Source organism: Hordeum vulgare, chromosome 4H, assembly GCF_904849725.1.
Source record: "Hordeum vulgare subsp. vulgare chromosome 4H, MorexV3_pseudomolecules_assembly, whole genome shotgun sequence".
Classification (NCBI taxonomy): Eukaryota; Viridiplantae; Streptophyta; class Magnoliopsida; order Poales; family Poaceae; genus Hordeum; species Hordeum vulgare.
Genome location: NC_058521.1, coordinates 482,455,877 through 482,471,568, shown reverse-complemented (window position 1 = coordinate 482,471,568; position 15,692 = coordinate 482,455,877). Strand labels below are relative to the sequence as shown.

Below are 15,692 nucleotides of genomic sequence, written 5' to 3'. Positions count from 1 at the left end.
AACCTCGTCAAGTTCTATCTTCCTCCCACTCAATTCTCTCGAGAGAAACTCCTTCTCAAGAAAAGCTCCGTTTTTAGCAACAAACACTTTGCCCTCGGATTTGAGATAGAAGGTGTACCCAACTGTCTCTTTTGGGTAACCTATGAAGACGCACTTTTCCGCTTTGGGTTCCAGCTTTTCAGGCTGAAGCTTTTTGACATAAGCATCACATCCCCAAACTTTAAGAAACGACAACTTTGGCCTTTTGCCATACCACAGTTCGTATGGTGTCATCTCAATGGATTTTGATGGTGCCCTATTTAAAGTGAATGCAGCTGTTTCTAATGCATAACCCCAAAATGATAACGGCAAATCAGTAAGAGACATCATAGATCGCACCATCTCTAACAAAGTACGATTACGACGTTCGGACACACCATTACGCTGTGGTGTTCCAGGCGGTGTTAACTGCGAAACAATTCCACATTGTCTTAAGTGAGCACCAAACTCGAAACTCAGATATTCACCCCCATGATCAGACCGTAGGAACTTGATCTTCTTGTTACGATGATTTTCCACTTCACTCTGAAATTGCTTGAACTTTTCAAATGTTTCAGACTTGTGCTTCATCAAGTAGACATAACCATATCTACTTAAATCGTCAGTGAAGGTGAGAAAATAACGATATCCGCCGCGTGCCTCTACGCTCATTGATCCACACACATCGGTATGTATGATTTCCAACAAGTCACTTGCACGCTCCATTGTTCCGGAGAACGGAGTTTTAGTCATCTTGCCCATGAGGCATGGTTCGCACGTGTCAAGTGAATCAAAGTCAAGTGACTCCAAAAGTCCATCAACATGGAGTCTCTTCATGCGCTTTACACCAATATGACCCAAGCGGCAGTGCCACAAAAATATGGCGCTATCATTGTTTACTCTAACTCTTTTGGTCTCAATGTTATGTATATGCGTATCGCTATCAAGATTCAATATGAACAATCCTCTCACATTCGGTGCATGACCATAAAAGATGTTACTCATAGAAATAGAACAACCATTATTCTCAGACTTAAAAGAGTAACCGTCTCGCAATAAACAAGATCCAGATATAATGTTCATGCTCAACGCAGGCACTAAATAACAATGATTTAAGTTCATCACTAATCCCGATGGTAGCTGAAGTGACACTGTGCCGACGGCGATTGCATCAACCTTGGAACCATTTCCCACGCGCATCGTCACTTCGTCTTTCGCCAGCCTTCGTCTATTCCGCAGTTCCTGCTTCGAGTTGCAAATGTGAGCAACAGAACCGGTATCGAATACCCAGGCACTACTACGAGAGCCGGTTAAGTACACATCAATAACATGTATATCAAATATACCTGATTTTTCTTTGCCCGCCTTCTTATCTGCCAGATACTTGGGGCAATTGCGCTTCCAGTGACCCATACCCTTGCAATAGAAGCACTCTGTTTCAGGCTTAGGTCCAGCCTTGGGTTTCTTCGGCGGATTGGGAACAGGCTTGCCGCTCTTCTTCGAATTGCCCTTCTTGCCTTTGCCGTTTCTCTTGAAACTAGTGGTCTTGCTCACCATCAACACTTGATGCTCTTTACGGAGTTCAGACTCTGCGACTTTCAGCATCGCAAACAACTCGCCGGGAGACTTTTTCATCCCTTGCATGTTGTAGTTCAACACAAAGCCTTTATAGCTTGGCGGCAGTGATTGAAGGATTCTGTCAGTGATAGCTTCTTGCGGGAGTTGAATCCCCAGCTCAGCTAGACGGTTTGAGTACCCAGACATTTTGAGCACATGTTCACTGATAGACGAGTTTTCCTCCATCTTGCAAGCATAGAATTTATCGGAGGTCTCATACCTCTCGATCCGGGCGTTCTTCTGAAAGATAAACTCCAACTCCTGGAACATCTCAAATGCTCCATGACGCTCAAAGCGACGTTGAAGTCCCGGTTCTAAGCCATACAAGACTGCACATTGAACTATTGAGTAGTCCTCCTTGCGTGCTAACCAAGCGTTCTTAACATCCTGATCAGCCGTAGCGGGTGGTTCATCTCCTAGCGCAGCATTAAGGACATAATCCTTCTTCCCAGCTTGTAAGATTAGCTTAAGATTACGAGCCCAGTCTACAAAGTTGCTTCCATCATCTTTCAACTTAGCTTTCTCTAGGAACGTATTAAAATTCAGGATGACTGTCGCGTGAGCCATGATCTACAACACAAATATATTCAAAGTGGACTTAGACTATGTTCAAGATAATTAGAGTTCAACTTAATCAAATTATATGCTAAACTCCCACTCAAAAAGTACATCTCTCTAGCCATTTGAGTGGTTCATGATCCACTTACACTATCCCAAGTCCGATCATCACGTGAGTTGAGTATAGTTTCAGTGGTAAGCATCCCTATGCTAATCATATCAACTATATGATTCATGATCGACCTTTCGGTCTCATGTGTTCCGAGGCCATGTCTGCACATGCTAGGCTCGTCAAGCTTAACCTGAGTGTTCCGCGTGCGCAACTGTTTTGCACCCGCTGTATGTGAACGTTGAGTCTATCACACCCGATCATCACGTGGTGTCTCGAAACGACGAACTGTAGCAACAGTGCACAGTCGGGGAGAACACAATTTCGTCTTGAAATTTTAGTGAGAGATCACCTCATAATGCTACCGTCGTTCTAAGCAAAATAAGGTGCATAAAAGGATTAACATCACATGCAATTCATAAGTGACATGATATGGCCATCATCACGTGCTTCTTTATCTCCATCACCAAAGCACCGACACGATCTTCTTGTCACCGGCGCCACACCATGATCATCCATCAACGTGTTGCCATCGGGGTTGTCATGCTACTTATGCTATTACTACTAAAGCTACATCCTAGCAAAATAGTAAACGCATCTGCAAGCACAAACGTTAGTATAAAGACAACCCTATGGCTCCTGCCGGTTGCCGTACCATCGACGTGCAAGTCGATATTTCTATTACAACATGATCATCTCATACATCCAATATATCACATCACATCGTTGGCCATATCACATCACAATCATACCCTGCAAAAACAAGTTAGACGTCCTCTAATTTTGTTGTTGCATGTTTTACGTGGTGACCAAGGGTATCTAGTAGGATCGCATCTTACTTACGCAAACACCACAACGGAGATATATGAGTTGCTATTTAACCTCATCCAAGGACCTCCTCGGTCAAATCCGATTGAACTAAAGTTGGAGAAACCGTCACTTGCCAGTCATCTTTGAGCAAAGGGGGTTACTCGTAACGATGAAACCAGTCTCTCGTAAGCGTACGAGTAATGTCGGTCCAAGCCGCTTCAATCCAACAATACCGCGGAATCAAGAAAAGACTAAGGAGGGCAGCAAAACGCACATCACCGCCCACAAAAACTTTTGTGATCTACTCGAGAAGACATCTACGCATGAACCTAGCTCATGATGCCACTGTTGGGGAACGTCGCATGGGAAACAAAAATTTTCCTACGCGCACGAAGACCTATCATGGTGATGTCCATCTACGAGAGGGGATGAGTGATCTACGTAACCTTGTAGACCGTACAACAGAAGCGTTAGAGAACGCGGTTGATGTAGTGGAACGTCCTCACGTCCCTCGATCCGCCCCGCGAACAATCCCGCGATCAGTCCCACGATCTAGTACCGAACGGACGGCACCTCCGCGTTCAGCACACGTACAGCTCGACGATGATCTCGGCCTTCTTGATCCAGCAAGAGAGACGGAGAGGTAGAAGAGTTCTCCGGCAGCGTGACGGCGCTCCGGAGGTTGGTGATGACCTTGTCTCAGCAGGGCTCCGCCCGAGCTCCGCAGAAACGCGATCTAGAGGAAAAACCGTGGAGGTATGTGGTCGGGCTGCCGTGGAAAAGTCGTCTCAAATCAGCCCTAAAACCTCCGTATATATAGGTGGGAGGGAGGGGGCCTTGCCTTGGGGTCCAAGGACCCTCAAGGGGGTCGGCCGAGCCAAGGGGGAGGACTCGCCCCCCCCCCAAACCGAGTTGGACTAGGTTTGGTGGGAGGGAGTCCCCCTTCCTTCCCACCTCCTCCTTTTTTTTTCTTTCTCTCTTGATTTTCTTCTCCTTGGCGCATAGGGCACTTGTGGGCTGTCCCACCAGCCCACTAAGGGCTGGTGTGTCTCCCCCAAGGCCTATGGGCTTCCCCGGGGTGGGTTTCCCCCCCCCCCCCCCGGAGATCTCATCCGGGACTCCGAACAACATTCGGTAACCAATCATATAACTCAAATACGCATAAAACAACGTCGAACCTTAAGTGTGCAGACCCTGCGGGTTCGAGAACTATGTAGACATGACCCGAGAGACTCCTCGGTCAATATCCAACAGCGGGACCTGGATGCCCATATTGGATCCTACATATTCTACGAAGATCTTATCGTTTGAACCTCAGTGCCAAGGATTCGTATAATCCCGTATGTCATTCCCTTTGTCCTTCGGTATGTTACTTGCCCGAGATTCGATCGTCAGTATCCGCATACCTATTTCAATCTCGTTTACCGGCAAGTCTCTTTACTCGTTCCGTAATACAAGATCCCGCAACTTACACTAAGTTACATTGCTTGCAAGGCTTGTGTGTGATGTTGTATTACCGAGTGGGCCCCGAGATATCTCCCCGTCACACGGAGTGACAAATCCCAGTCTTGATCCATACTAACTCAACTAACACCTTCGGAGATACCTGTAGAGCATCTTTATAGTCACCCAGTTACGTTGCGACGTTTGATACACACAAAGCATTCCTCCGGTGTCAGTGAGTTATATGATCTCATGGTCATAGGAATAAATACTTGACACGCAGAAAACAGTAGCAACAAAATGACACGATCAACATGCTACGTCTATTAGTTTGGGTCTAGTCCATCACGTGATTCTCCCAATAACGTGATCCAGTTATCAAGCAACAACACCTTGTTCATAATCAGAAGACACTGACTATCATTGATCAACTGGCTAGCCAACTAGAGGCATGCTAGGGACGGTGTTTTGTCTATGTATCCACACATGTAAATGAGTCTTCATTCAATACAATTATAGCATGGATAATAAACTATTATCTTGATACAGGAATTATAATAATAACTATATTTATTATTGCCTCTAGGGCATAATTCCAACAACGCCATCTCCTGGCCTCCATCATCTGGACGCATCAACAGATCAAGGGGGAAAGGGGGGAGCAAATCAACGGTGAGTACTCATCCAAAGTACTCGCAAGACTGACATCAGAACTATTCTAAGTATGCATCTGTATCAAAGAAAGCGGTTTATGTGGATTGACTGCAGCAATGCGAGAATAGAGAGAGAAGGCCTAGTTTTATCGAAGACTAGCATCTTCAGGGGTCTTGCAACAATAGGCGAGAGTAGTGCAGGTAACACAATTAATAGTCATATTGTTGCAGCAATATTAATTAAAGTCACGCCAAGAGATTCTTCCTCTTCTCCCTGTGAGGAAGCAATCTCGGAGCAAACATTCCAGATAAGTAACGGTTGTAGTTGTATAAGATCAGGGCACAACTCCAAGTTGTCCTGTAATCGTGGACACGACTATTCGAATAGTTAATTTTCATCCCTGCAGGGGTGCACCAAGTTTCCCATCACGCTCGATAAACTCTGGCCGGACACACTTTCCTGGGTCATGCCCGGCCTTGAAACATCGACACGTCGCAACCCCACCTAGACTCAACAGAGAGGCCAACCCGCTAGTCTAAATCATAAGCACGCTGGGGTCATGGGCCCATCGCCCTTTGCACTCTTACACGTTGCGTGGGCGGCCGATGTCAGTCCTGGCACCTCTTATACAAGAACGGTGATAATACAGACCACTCGGGCGCGCGCCGCTCCATTGCTGACGTCTGAAGTGCTTCGACTGATACCACGACGTCGAGTACCCATAACTTCTCCCGCGTAGCCGGTTAGTGCGAAAAGGACTCCAACCAACCCAGATCAAATACCCAAATCCATTAACATTTAATTGACTCATCGACACATCCACGCGGGAATCCACCCGCCTAACTTTTATTCATCAATGTTCCCAGTAACAAGGTCAAGTAACCGTGTGGCTATAACATCAGAGGGGTCCGAGGTATCACCATCGATGGATTCCGAACGATGTAAACGTCAAGGTCGTGAGGGAGGAATCACCCTCGATGGGCCACGCTTGATGGGTTGTACGACAGAGTCGTTATCGGAAGTGGTGAACGAGGAATCACCCTTCGAGAACCACCGCCGATCAACTACACTACAACGCTAACATCGGAGTACGTAACGAGGTGTCATCCTCGATAGTCGATAGTAGCTCTACAACGTCGTACAACTAAGGGGGGGTGAGTGCTGTGTCGGGTCTTGGCTCGTCGATCAGTGATCGAGACTTGACGATAAAGCGGGGGCAACTGGACACAGGGGATGACTGCTCCACCTATACTAAAGAGTTTAGATTGTGGTACAGTAAAGTAGCAGTTCATCAAAAACATGTTATGCATCAGAATAGGATTTATCTACAACAGTAGCAAAATTCTAATGCAAGCATGAGGGAGAAAGAAATAGGCGATATATGGATGATCAAGGGGGGTTTGCTTGCCTTGTTCCTCTGCAGATAAAAATGGATCCTCGACCAGGAAGTAGTCGATCACCAGATCATCATCGGCCTCGGGGTCTACCGGAAAGGCAGTAACGTAGGAGAAACACAATAAATAACAGAGCAATCAAAAGCATCACAAAGCATGACATATATATATATATATATATATATATATATATATATGCGGCGCTAGGCATGAGCTAATGCAGTATTATTCGTCATGGACGGGTCGGAAAAATATCTGACGATATTTCCCGGTTCTCTGGCTACTACCAGTCACGCGAAACAGATGGAAAAGTTCTACGTTCACTATGCTAGGGATGCGTGATAGATGAACGGATAACGTATCCTGGTTCGTCTCGTTTTTCTAATTAACTTTTATGTATAAAGTATTTCCATCCGAACTACTGATGAATTTCTATGAATTTTCGAGGTTGTAGCAATTTTGTGAAAATCTCTGTAATTCTGCTAAGTCTGAGAATCCCTTAGTTTCAAACACCACTTAACTGTTTTTCGAAGGCTATAGTTGTTGTTCTGTACATCCTATGATTTTGTGCCTTACATCAATTATGAGCATTTTTGTGCGACCTACATGTTAGTATAACTTTTATCCATATTAGAGTTCATTAGCTTGATCATCAACAACTCTAAATTAGCTAAGAAAATAAAGTTGTTTTTCAGTTTTTCTCTTAACAGAACTTAGCATTTTGTGATTTTCGTAGGAATTAATCCATGCATTATCTGAAACAGGCCCACAGGAACAAAATGAAGCTTGTTACGTCTACTTTCTCTTCATATAATTTTTACTCATGTTAGGACTCGTCTTGTCGATGTTTGTTGCTCTCAAAAGACGTAGTCAATGTAGCAACAACAAAGCTAGCTACTGCTGCAGTAACTGAATGTTATCGTAGCAGCAGTAGTATAGGGAGAGCAGCAGTTGTAGGCAGCGAGCAGGAGCGACAATGGGGCATCAGCAACATCAGGCACCACGGGGTAGCAGCAGCTAGGCAGCAGGGGGTGGTGAGGGCGAGCAGCGAGTGAGGCCAGCGCGCGCGGGCAAGCGCAGGGCAGGGCGCGGTCGCGGGCCGGTGAGAGCGAGCTCGAGCGGGTTCGGGCGACGGCGACGTACGACGTCTACGACGAGTGAAGGAAGGGGGGACGAGGGGATCGACCGAGGGCTCACAATGGCGACCGATGGCGAGCTCAGGAAGGCCCGGGGACGATCGGTGGTGGAGATCGACGACGATGGCCGCGACGACCGTGGGCAAAGAGGAGCTCGATGGCGACGACAGGGAGCTCTCCTACTCTAACCGATGGACGGAGCCGGTGGACGATGACGACGGTCCCCCTGGACATCTCCGTGCGGCGCGGGGTGGCTGGTGGCCGCGAAGACGACGGCTCAGCACTGCCTTCGGGGAAGAAGTCGGCGCAAGGAGGAAGAACAGAGAGGGTTAGGGTTGTCCCTGGGTTCGGGGTGATCTTATCCAACGCGAGGGAATCGTGGATGTTCAACACAACGACAATCAGCGATGTGGACGGCGTGCACGCAATCCCAGCGCCATGGCGTGCCTTCTTCTCTGCACTTAGAAAGGACAAGGCCTCGGGTGGGCTGGGTTGTGCACGGTAGCAATGGGCTACAAGTGCACAATGCAGTTCTTCTATTTTTTTTCTTTTTTCTTTTTTTCTTTTTGTTAGTTTCTGTTTTGTTTAATTATTTTAGTAATAAAATCATTTATAAAAAGTAGAGGACATGCCCAATATTACAAAGGCAATATTAAACAGCAACATGAAAAGTTTAGGGGCTTTTCAGAAATAATTGAAACTTACACAAATTCAAATGGGCATTTAATAATTGTTTTGTCACTGTTATAAATGTCTTAGAGGCACTAAACCGATTGACAAAATGTTGGTTCCAATTTTTAAATAGCTTAGGGAATAATTGCAACCTAAGCATGATTTTTAATTTGAAGTTTGCAAAACTTTTAATTTTACATTTCAAATAATTTTAAGTTGCATAGGGATTTGAACGGGAGTTTGATTCCTCAGATTATTGTTACTTGATTACAGAGTTTACTGTAGCATAAATCGAGGGCGTCACAACAACACACTTGGGAACGAAAGCGTGGTGCGCAGTGGCTCTCCAGACTTAGGTTGGGTGCGGCCACCAACCCGTGGATTGAAATATCCTCGAAAACTGTTTTGCACGTAGAAGTTTATGCATTGAATCGTCAATGTAGTAGCCCCCAAGACTTTGGTTGGGTAACATGGCCAACCCTAGGATCGTATCTCCTCGAGAACTAGTTCAGCTGTTGTGTATGTTTTGACAACGCCGAGGTGCAACTCGGTAGGAAAGATGTTGAACTGTGGGTCGGAAAAGATTTCCCGAGTAGAACCACCACGCAGAACACCTCGAAGAAAAGGATGCCCTGCCTCCTTAAACGAAAACATAAAAATGGTTAAATGTGCCATAAGCTCAAGAAACCAAAAAACTTACAAAACTTTACATCCGAACTAAATCAAGTTTCTTGCCGCCAATCCGAAAATTGGTCTTAAAACTAATATGCTCTTTGGTCGTGTTTTAATATGATATATCCGGTCTCCAAACTCCAAACGGGCCAGCCTTCGGCTTCAACCTCCATATCACGAAGGGAGAGTGCTTTTCCGAGGTCCGTTTAGCAAACTAAACTCAAACATCTTGAGAAAGAAACCACGCTATCCGACTGTTGACCACACACTCGCGTCGATAAAGGAGTATTAGAAAAATACTTTGCAATGACCAAGAAGAAAACATTATTAAACATCTCATATAAATTTAAGAGGGTAAAAGAAGTATTTTTAACAAACAAACTTTTGTTTTAAGACAAAAACATAATGCTTAGTTGAACCAAGCAAAAAAAATTGAAAATTGAAAATAATTAATCATGAAAGCGACTTAGTTGGTTAATGTGCTCGTTCTTGATGACATGGGTCGAGCTTGAGGCAGGTCGAGGTCCCAGCCCCAAGCCGGTGCCAAAGTGACCTAGCGAGGAGCTCGGCTTGATGAAGTGGTGATGCATCACAATTGTTGTGGTGATGAAGCTGGTGAGCTCGTGACGTCAAAGTCCCTAGAGTGGGTTGATGAAGAGAAGATGAAGCCCTCGGCCCAACCGAGACGTTGAAGTCTCCATGTCAGTCAATGAGTCGAAGCAAGTCGGCGCGTTTGTTGTTAGCTTGAAGATTACCTCGGAAAAGGATTTAAATTTTTTGGGCATGTGTTTGAGAACAACAAACAATATCCTAATTTTTTTTCTTCAAAAAGGATGTGCCATAACCCGTTTATGAAAATGATAAACTTGAGTCGGATTCGTTTTCACGCAGAAAATAAATCAAAAAATGATATACTCATATGACGTTTCCTAGAGTTTGCTAAAGTTTTGATGGGTGATGGATATGTGTTGGCTGTGAGCAAAGACCGTAGGAGAAGAGCGGACACGTACGTCTCGGCGTGTCCGGTACATCGGTGTTGCAGACCAACCAGGCCACCGCGCAACGCCACAATTCCTCCACAAGCGCTGTCCGCGCAGATATATATAGCAATAAAAAAAAGAGAGAGGTTTTAATAACCAAGCAAAAAACAAAACGAAACCAAGTCGACGGGGCGAGTTTATCTAGCCATCGACGGCCCACCACCCAATCTCTCTCCTCCTCCCTCCTCGGCCACCTGCTCCTCCCGAAGCGCCGAAACCCTAACTCCACCGATCTCTCTCCACCCCGGGGGAGGCGATGGCGGCGGCGCCGGCGGCGGGAGGGCAGGGAGGCGGCATGGACGCCGCGCTCCTCGACGACATCATCCGCCGCCTGCTCGAGGTGCGGACGGCGCGCCCCGGCAAGCAGGTGCAGCTCTCCGAGTCGGAGATCCGCCAGCTCTGCACCGCCTCCCGCGACATCTTCCTCACCCAGCCCAACCTCCTCGAGCTCGAGGCGCCCATCAAGATCTGCGGTGCGTGCGTCCAACTCCCCTCTTGCCCTTCTTTAACTCTCCCTTCGCAGAGTTAGATCTAGTTTGTATTGCATACTTGCGTCGCGGCGATAAACAATCATTTGTGGCATTAACCAGGCTCTTCTCGTTTAGTCGTTTTGTTTCTGTTAGATGACATTATCATATTGATTTCTGCTCACGTTTTTGCTGTATGCACACAAGCAATTGCCATTGGATGAGGTGTTTGAACAGGAGGAGGCCCCACAGACAAAGATGCAATCATCATAGACTCTTTAGTGTTAATTTGGGCTGACAAAGTTTTCTTGTGCAACCACCTCTTGAAAATCACCACCTTAAGGGCAACATCATATTTGCTGTTAGTTTCAATTGTTGTTGTACATAAATAAATTTTCCAAAATTCCTTGGGTGCTGCAGGAGCTAACATTCTGTTGCATGAATATACAACAATGCATATGGTGGCAAATATTTGCGGACATGGAATTTTATCACGTCTATTTAGGCATCCAAAGTATTTTTTTTGTAGTTGGGTGTGTCGAGGGTACATCTAGATGTGCCTTAATTATTGCACATCTAATTGACTCAATCAAGCATAAAAAGGAAAAGAAAAAAAAACCTATGCGGATCTCCACGTAAGATCAATGGCATAGGACTTAGATGTGCAATACTTATGGCACATCTAGATGTGCTTTAGCAAACTGTTTTTTTTTTGTAGTGTTCTTTTTGTTAGTGATGCTGATTTTTATCACATAAACAGTCCACTTGCTTTGTCTCGGTTGAAATTTGAATATGCCCTCAAGGTTCTAGGCTTGATTCCAGACCCCCTCCTCGTTTTCTCTGTACAGAATTTAGAACCAAATCCCAATCACTAATTCAGAACGCTGTGATGTTATGCATGTGTGTTCCCTGTAATGTCCTTGCAAGCTCCTTCAGTGACCATCTTAATACCACTACTATTCTCTTGTGTGAGAACCTAAGAAACTTAAGCTTCTGTGCATGTATGTACCTTAGTTTAGTATTAGCGCATCATCCTTTCACCTCTTTGCAAGTGAAATCCCCTCTCCGAACAAGATTACCTTCTTGTAACTAGGGCGTATTATGAAGCATACAGTACATATTGACTGCCAAGCAGCAACTTTTTGGTTCTCCTTTTCTGTCTTAACCTCTACCTATGTGCCTTTTAAGGCACACGATTCCTACAGGTTTTCAAAACTGTGTGGTAGTATTTGCAGCAATGGCCTAGCAAGCATTTGTTCATTCAACTACTTGCTAAAGTACTATCCGTCCTCTGCCTTGATTGAGTTTTTGTTTTTTTAACCTTGGGTCTTATTGCTATTCCTCTGTCTAATAGAACTGTACTAGGAGACATGTTTTTTTTTTTGCTTGCTTTTGTCTCCATCCTGATACATGCTTGTGCCTTGTCATAGTAAGGTCTGATAAATTGCTTTCTACTTGGTGTATGCTTCAGAGTTTCAAACTGTCAGTAGCTCGGTCTTTATTCTCTAGTTACCATAGTAGCAACTAATTTTGCTCTCCCTTGTTATCTGCCTCCAGGTGATATTCATGGTCAGTACAGTGATCTTTTAAGGCTATTTGAGTATGGAGGTTTTCCCCCAGAAGCCAACTATCTATTCTTAGGTGATTATGTTGATCGAGGCAAACAGAGTCTGGAAACTATATGCCTCCTCCTTGCATACAAAATCAAGTACCCTGAGAACTTTTTTCTTCTGAGAGGCAACCATGAGTGTGCTTCAATAAACAGAATATATGGATTTTATGATGAATGCAAGCGGCGGTTTAATGTGCGGCTATGGAAGGTCTTCACTGACTGTTTTAACTGCCTCCCTGTGGCCGCTCTAATTGATGATAAAATATTATGCATGCATGGTGGCCTTTCTCCTGATCTCAGACACCTAGATGAGATAAAAAACTTGCCCCGTCCTACCGATGTGCCAGATACAGGTCTACTATGCGATCTTCTTTGGTCTGATCCAGGAAAAGATGTCCAAGGGTGGGGCATGAATGATAGGGGTGTCTCATACACATTTGGCCATGACAAAGTTACGGAGTTCCTTGTAAAGCATGATCTTGATCTTATTTGCCGTGCCCACCAGGTACTACTCTAAATATCCAACACATCATCTTGTTTATTACTTCCTCAGAAATTAAGGTGTTAACGTACGTCATCTGATATCAGGTTGTTGAGGATGGGTATGAATTCTTTGCTGACAGACAATTGGTCACCATATTTTCGGCTCCCAACTATTGTGGTGAATTTGATAATGCTGGAGCAATGATGAGTGTAGATGAAACTTTGATGTGTTCATTTCAAATTCTCAAACCTGCTGAGAGAAAAATCAAATTTATGGCGTCAAACAAAATGTGAAATGAGGAAGCACTTTCCTCTTCCAGAGGCTCTGAGGTTAGTTGTGGCAGTCGCGCACTATCTTGCCCCACCCGTATGTACTTGCATTTAAGTTGCTAGAAAACATTGTAGGTACCAGGGAGTTCTATTCTGGGACTAATTGATTTTCTGCAAGACTCATATCAGTCACGTGATTACCTCAATGACACTGGCAAAACCTTAGTAGTATATCTTCTGGAACTGGAATACATATTAGAGTATCGATTTAGGTTTCCATTTAAGATGTTGGAAATTATGAATCTGACAGGTCTGAGTGTGTAACTATTGCACTATCGTTAACCCATTTCATTACCAGATTTGTCAAAGGAATTCTATCCTCCATGATAGTTTGTATCATGAGTGACGAGATGCATTATTTTTGCCCAATCATTTGTGAATTCTGAAGATGATTAAGCAACTTACATTGCACATAAAGACATTGATAAATGTACTGTGTTTAGCTTGGTTGAGGTTCCTTTACTTCCCATCAATAATGTCTTGCGGAAGAAATAAAAAACTAGCATTTGTGATCACAATAGAAAAGTTTGTGGTGCCTTGCACACTGCTCAGTGACCTTAAACCACCAATATAGGCTCTCATGTGGACACAATCACATCAGATGGATCTCAATCTTATGTGAAGAAACCTGTAAGACTTGGACCACCGATTTAGTTAAGGCAGATTTTACTTGAACAAAGATTAATAGTTGTGTTGTAATTTACAATAATATAGGTAGTTCTTGATGGGGTTCTTGTTAAGCTGATGGTACCGCTCTATTACAAATTTTCCACTTTTATGTTCCAGACAGATTATCACGTAGACATCCTACATATCATATTCAAGATATTATTTGTGTTTTTTGTTTTGCTTTACCCAATGACACTCGATTATTTGACCAATATAGGCTCTCATGTGGACACAATCACATCAAGACACCAACATGCAGGCGCTAGGCTTGAAGAGGCAGCATTGGGCTAGTTCTACTGGAGAAGTCAAATAATATCATTTCTAACAGTTGGTCTGGAAGTTACTCTTCATAGCAAGTGCCGGATTTTTTTTCCTTTTCTGTTACCACCGTGTGTGAAACTATCTTGTAGCTGTAGATATATTGATTATGGAAGGCTGAAGTTCGCAATTGACGCAAGATGATCCCCTTCTCCAGCAAGGAAAAAAAGTTCTGAATATGAGAGTTTTCTGTTTGGGAGTTCCACTATTTAAAAAGCACATGTATCACTTACTGAGGTAAGAACAAAAGCCAAGCCTGTGTTTGTGTTGCTTGTAAGCAAAATATTGGATGAGTTCTATTTTAGTTTTTAGAGAGCGATAATGGTAACAATTCAAATAGTATGGGCACAAAGAATGTTGATGCTTGGTGGGAACTTGATGAGAAAAATATTCAGCATGTTCCTGATGTGGATACACCAGTCGTGTCTTTGTTCGCAGGCTGTCCAGCAGCTTCGCCGTGTTAATATATGAACTCGAGAGAATATCCAGTGAAAACTAAATTAAATGTGAACTCCATACAAGCACACACTCTCACGTGACAAAAAATACTAGCATGTGACCAATATATTACATGTGGTCACCACTTCATGAAATTTTACTATGTATGTATGGGTTAATTTATACTCCCTCCGTCCCAAAATTCTTGTCTTATATTTGTTTATATATAAATGTATCTAGTCATGTTTTAATATTTAGATACATTCATTTCTAGACAAAAGTAAGACAACAATTTTGAAACGGAGGGAGTAGATAACACATAATCATATTTCAGAAAAGATACCATTAAGATACTACATTATAGAAAAGGAAACCACATGACATCATCTTCGCCGCACACCAAACCATTTTTTAATGAAATCGTAACAACACTAACCGTGCAACAAGAGCACAATGAATCCTTCTAGTATATATAAGCGGGTGCTTTATACGAGGCGTCTAGTTGCTAATTAGGAGTTGTATGGATGGTTTTTAGTCCCTTCCAATATAAAGATGCTTAGATGAGGTGCGAAATGTTTGTCAAAAAATAGATGAGGTGCTAAATGTATGGAAACGCTTAACAACCAAATTTAGGTGTTTAGCTTACTATATTTGAGCTTTCCCCGTTTAATTATTTAGCAGTCAAACTTTCTCATGCATAGTTGTTTTGCCTTGGTCTCCGTGCTTGAAATTGTTTCTTTCTAGGGTTGCCAAGTGTTCTCCCTCCTTGTCACTGACGCGCGGGACATCCCTCGCAGTGGTAGGGCGGTCGTCTGTGGCGGACGCATAGAATGACTTGTGGGGCACCTCTCGCAGCGCTGCACGTTCGTAGGTGATTGGCGGTGTCACTAACGCATGGGACACCCCTGGCAGCAGCAACACGGTAGTCGGTAGTGGGCGCAGGTACTAACTTGTCCGACACCTCTATCAGCGGGGCGCGTTCATAGGTGGTTGGCGGTGCGAGTGACGCGTGGGATACCTACACCAATGGCGGGCCCACCTCGTAGCATCTGCCATGGTTTGTGGTAGGTTTAGTAAAAAAAGAGGGAGCTTATTAAGCAAGGCAGAGTACTCAAAACGAAAACCATACACTCAAAATAATAAAGTAAAATTAAAATGGCTCAAAAAATGAAATTCTTTTGCATGGAGCCATCTTGTGTGCACTAGATGGTGGAAAAATACTAAACTTGGAGTACACCATTTTTTTTATTTT

The 15,692-nt window shown here is 44.0% G+C and overlaps 1 protein-coding gene across 3 annotated transcripts; it reads left to right on the top strand.

Moving 5' to 3' along the window:
• Positions 1–10,298: 10,298 nt before the first annotated feature.
• Positions 10,299–14,416, top strand: LOC123449051 (serine/threonine-protein phosphatase PP1). Of its 3 annotated transcripts, XR_006631957.1 has the most exons (5): positions 10,299–10,596; positions 12,148–12,707; positions 12,791–13,015; positions 13,091–13,143; positions 13,902–14,416. XR_006631957.1 is itself a non-coding variant. In XM_045126128.1 (4 exons), exons 1-3 carry the CDS (start codon positions 10,380–10,382, stop codon positions 12,977–12,979), a joined length of 966 nt encoding a protein of 321 aa, XP_044982063.1. In that variant the 5' UTR covers positions 10,299–10,379; the 3' UTR covers positions 12,980–13,015; positions 13,902–14,416. The 3 variants fall into 3 exon arrangements, 2 of the variants coding, with proteins under 2 accessions (XP_044982063.1, XP_044982064.1); XM_045126128.1 differs by lacking the exon at positions 13,091–13,143; XM_045126129.1 differs by lacking the exon at positions 13,091–13,143 and having other exon boundaries at positions 13,590–13,999.
• The last annotated feature ends 1,276 nt before the right edge of the window (positions 14,417–15,692 follow it).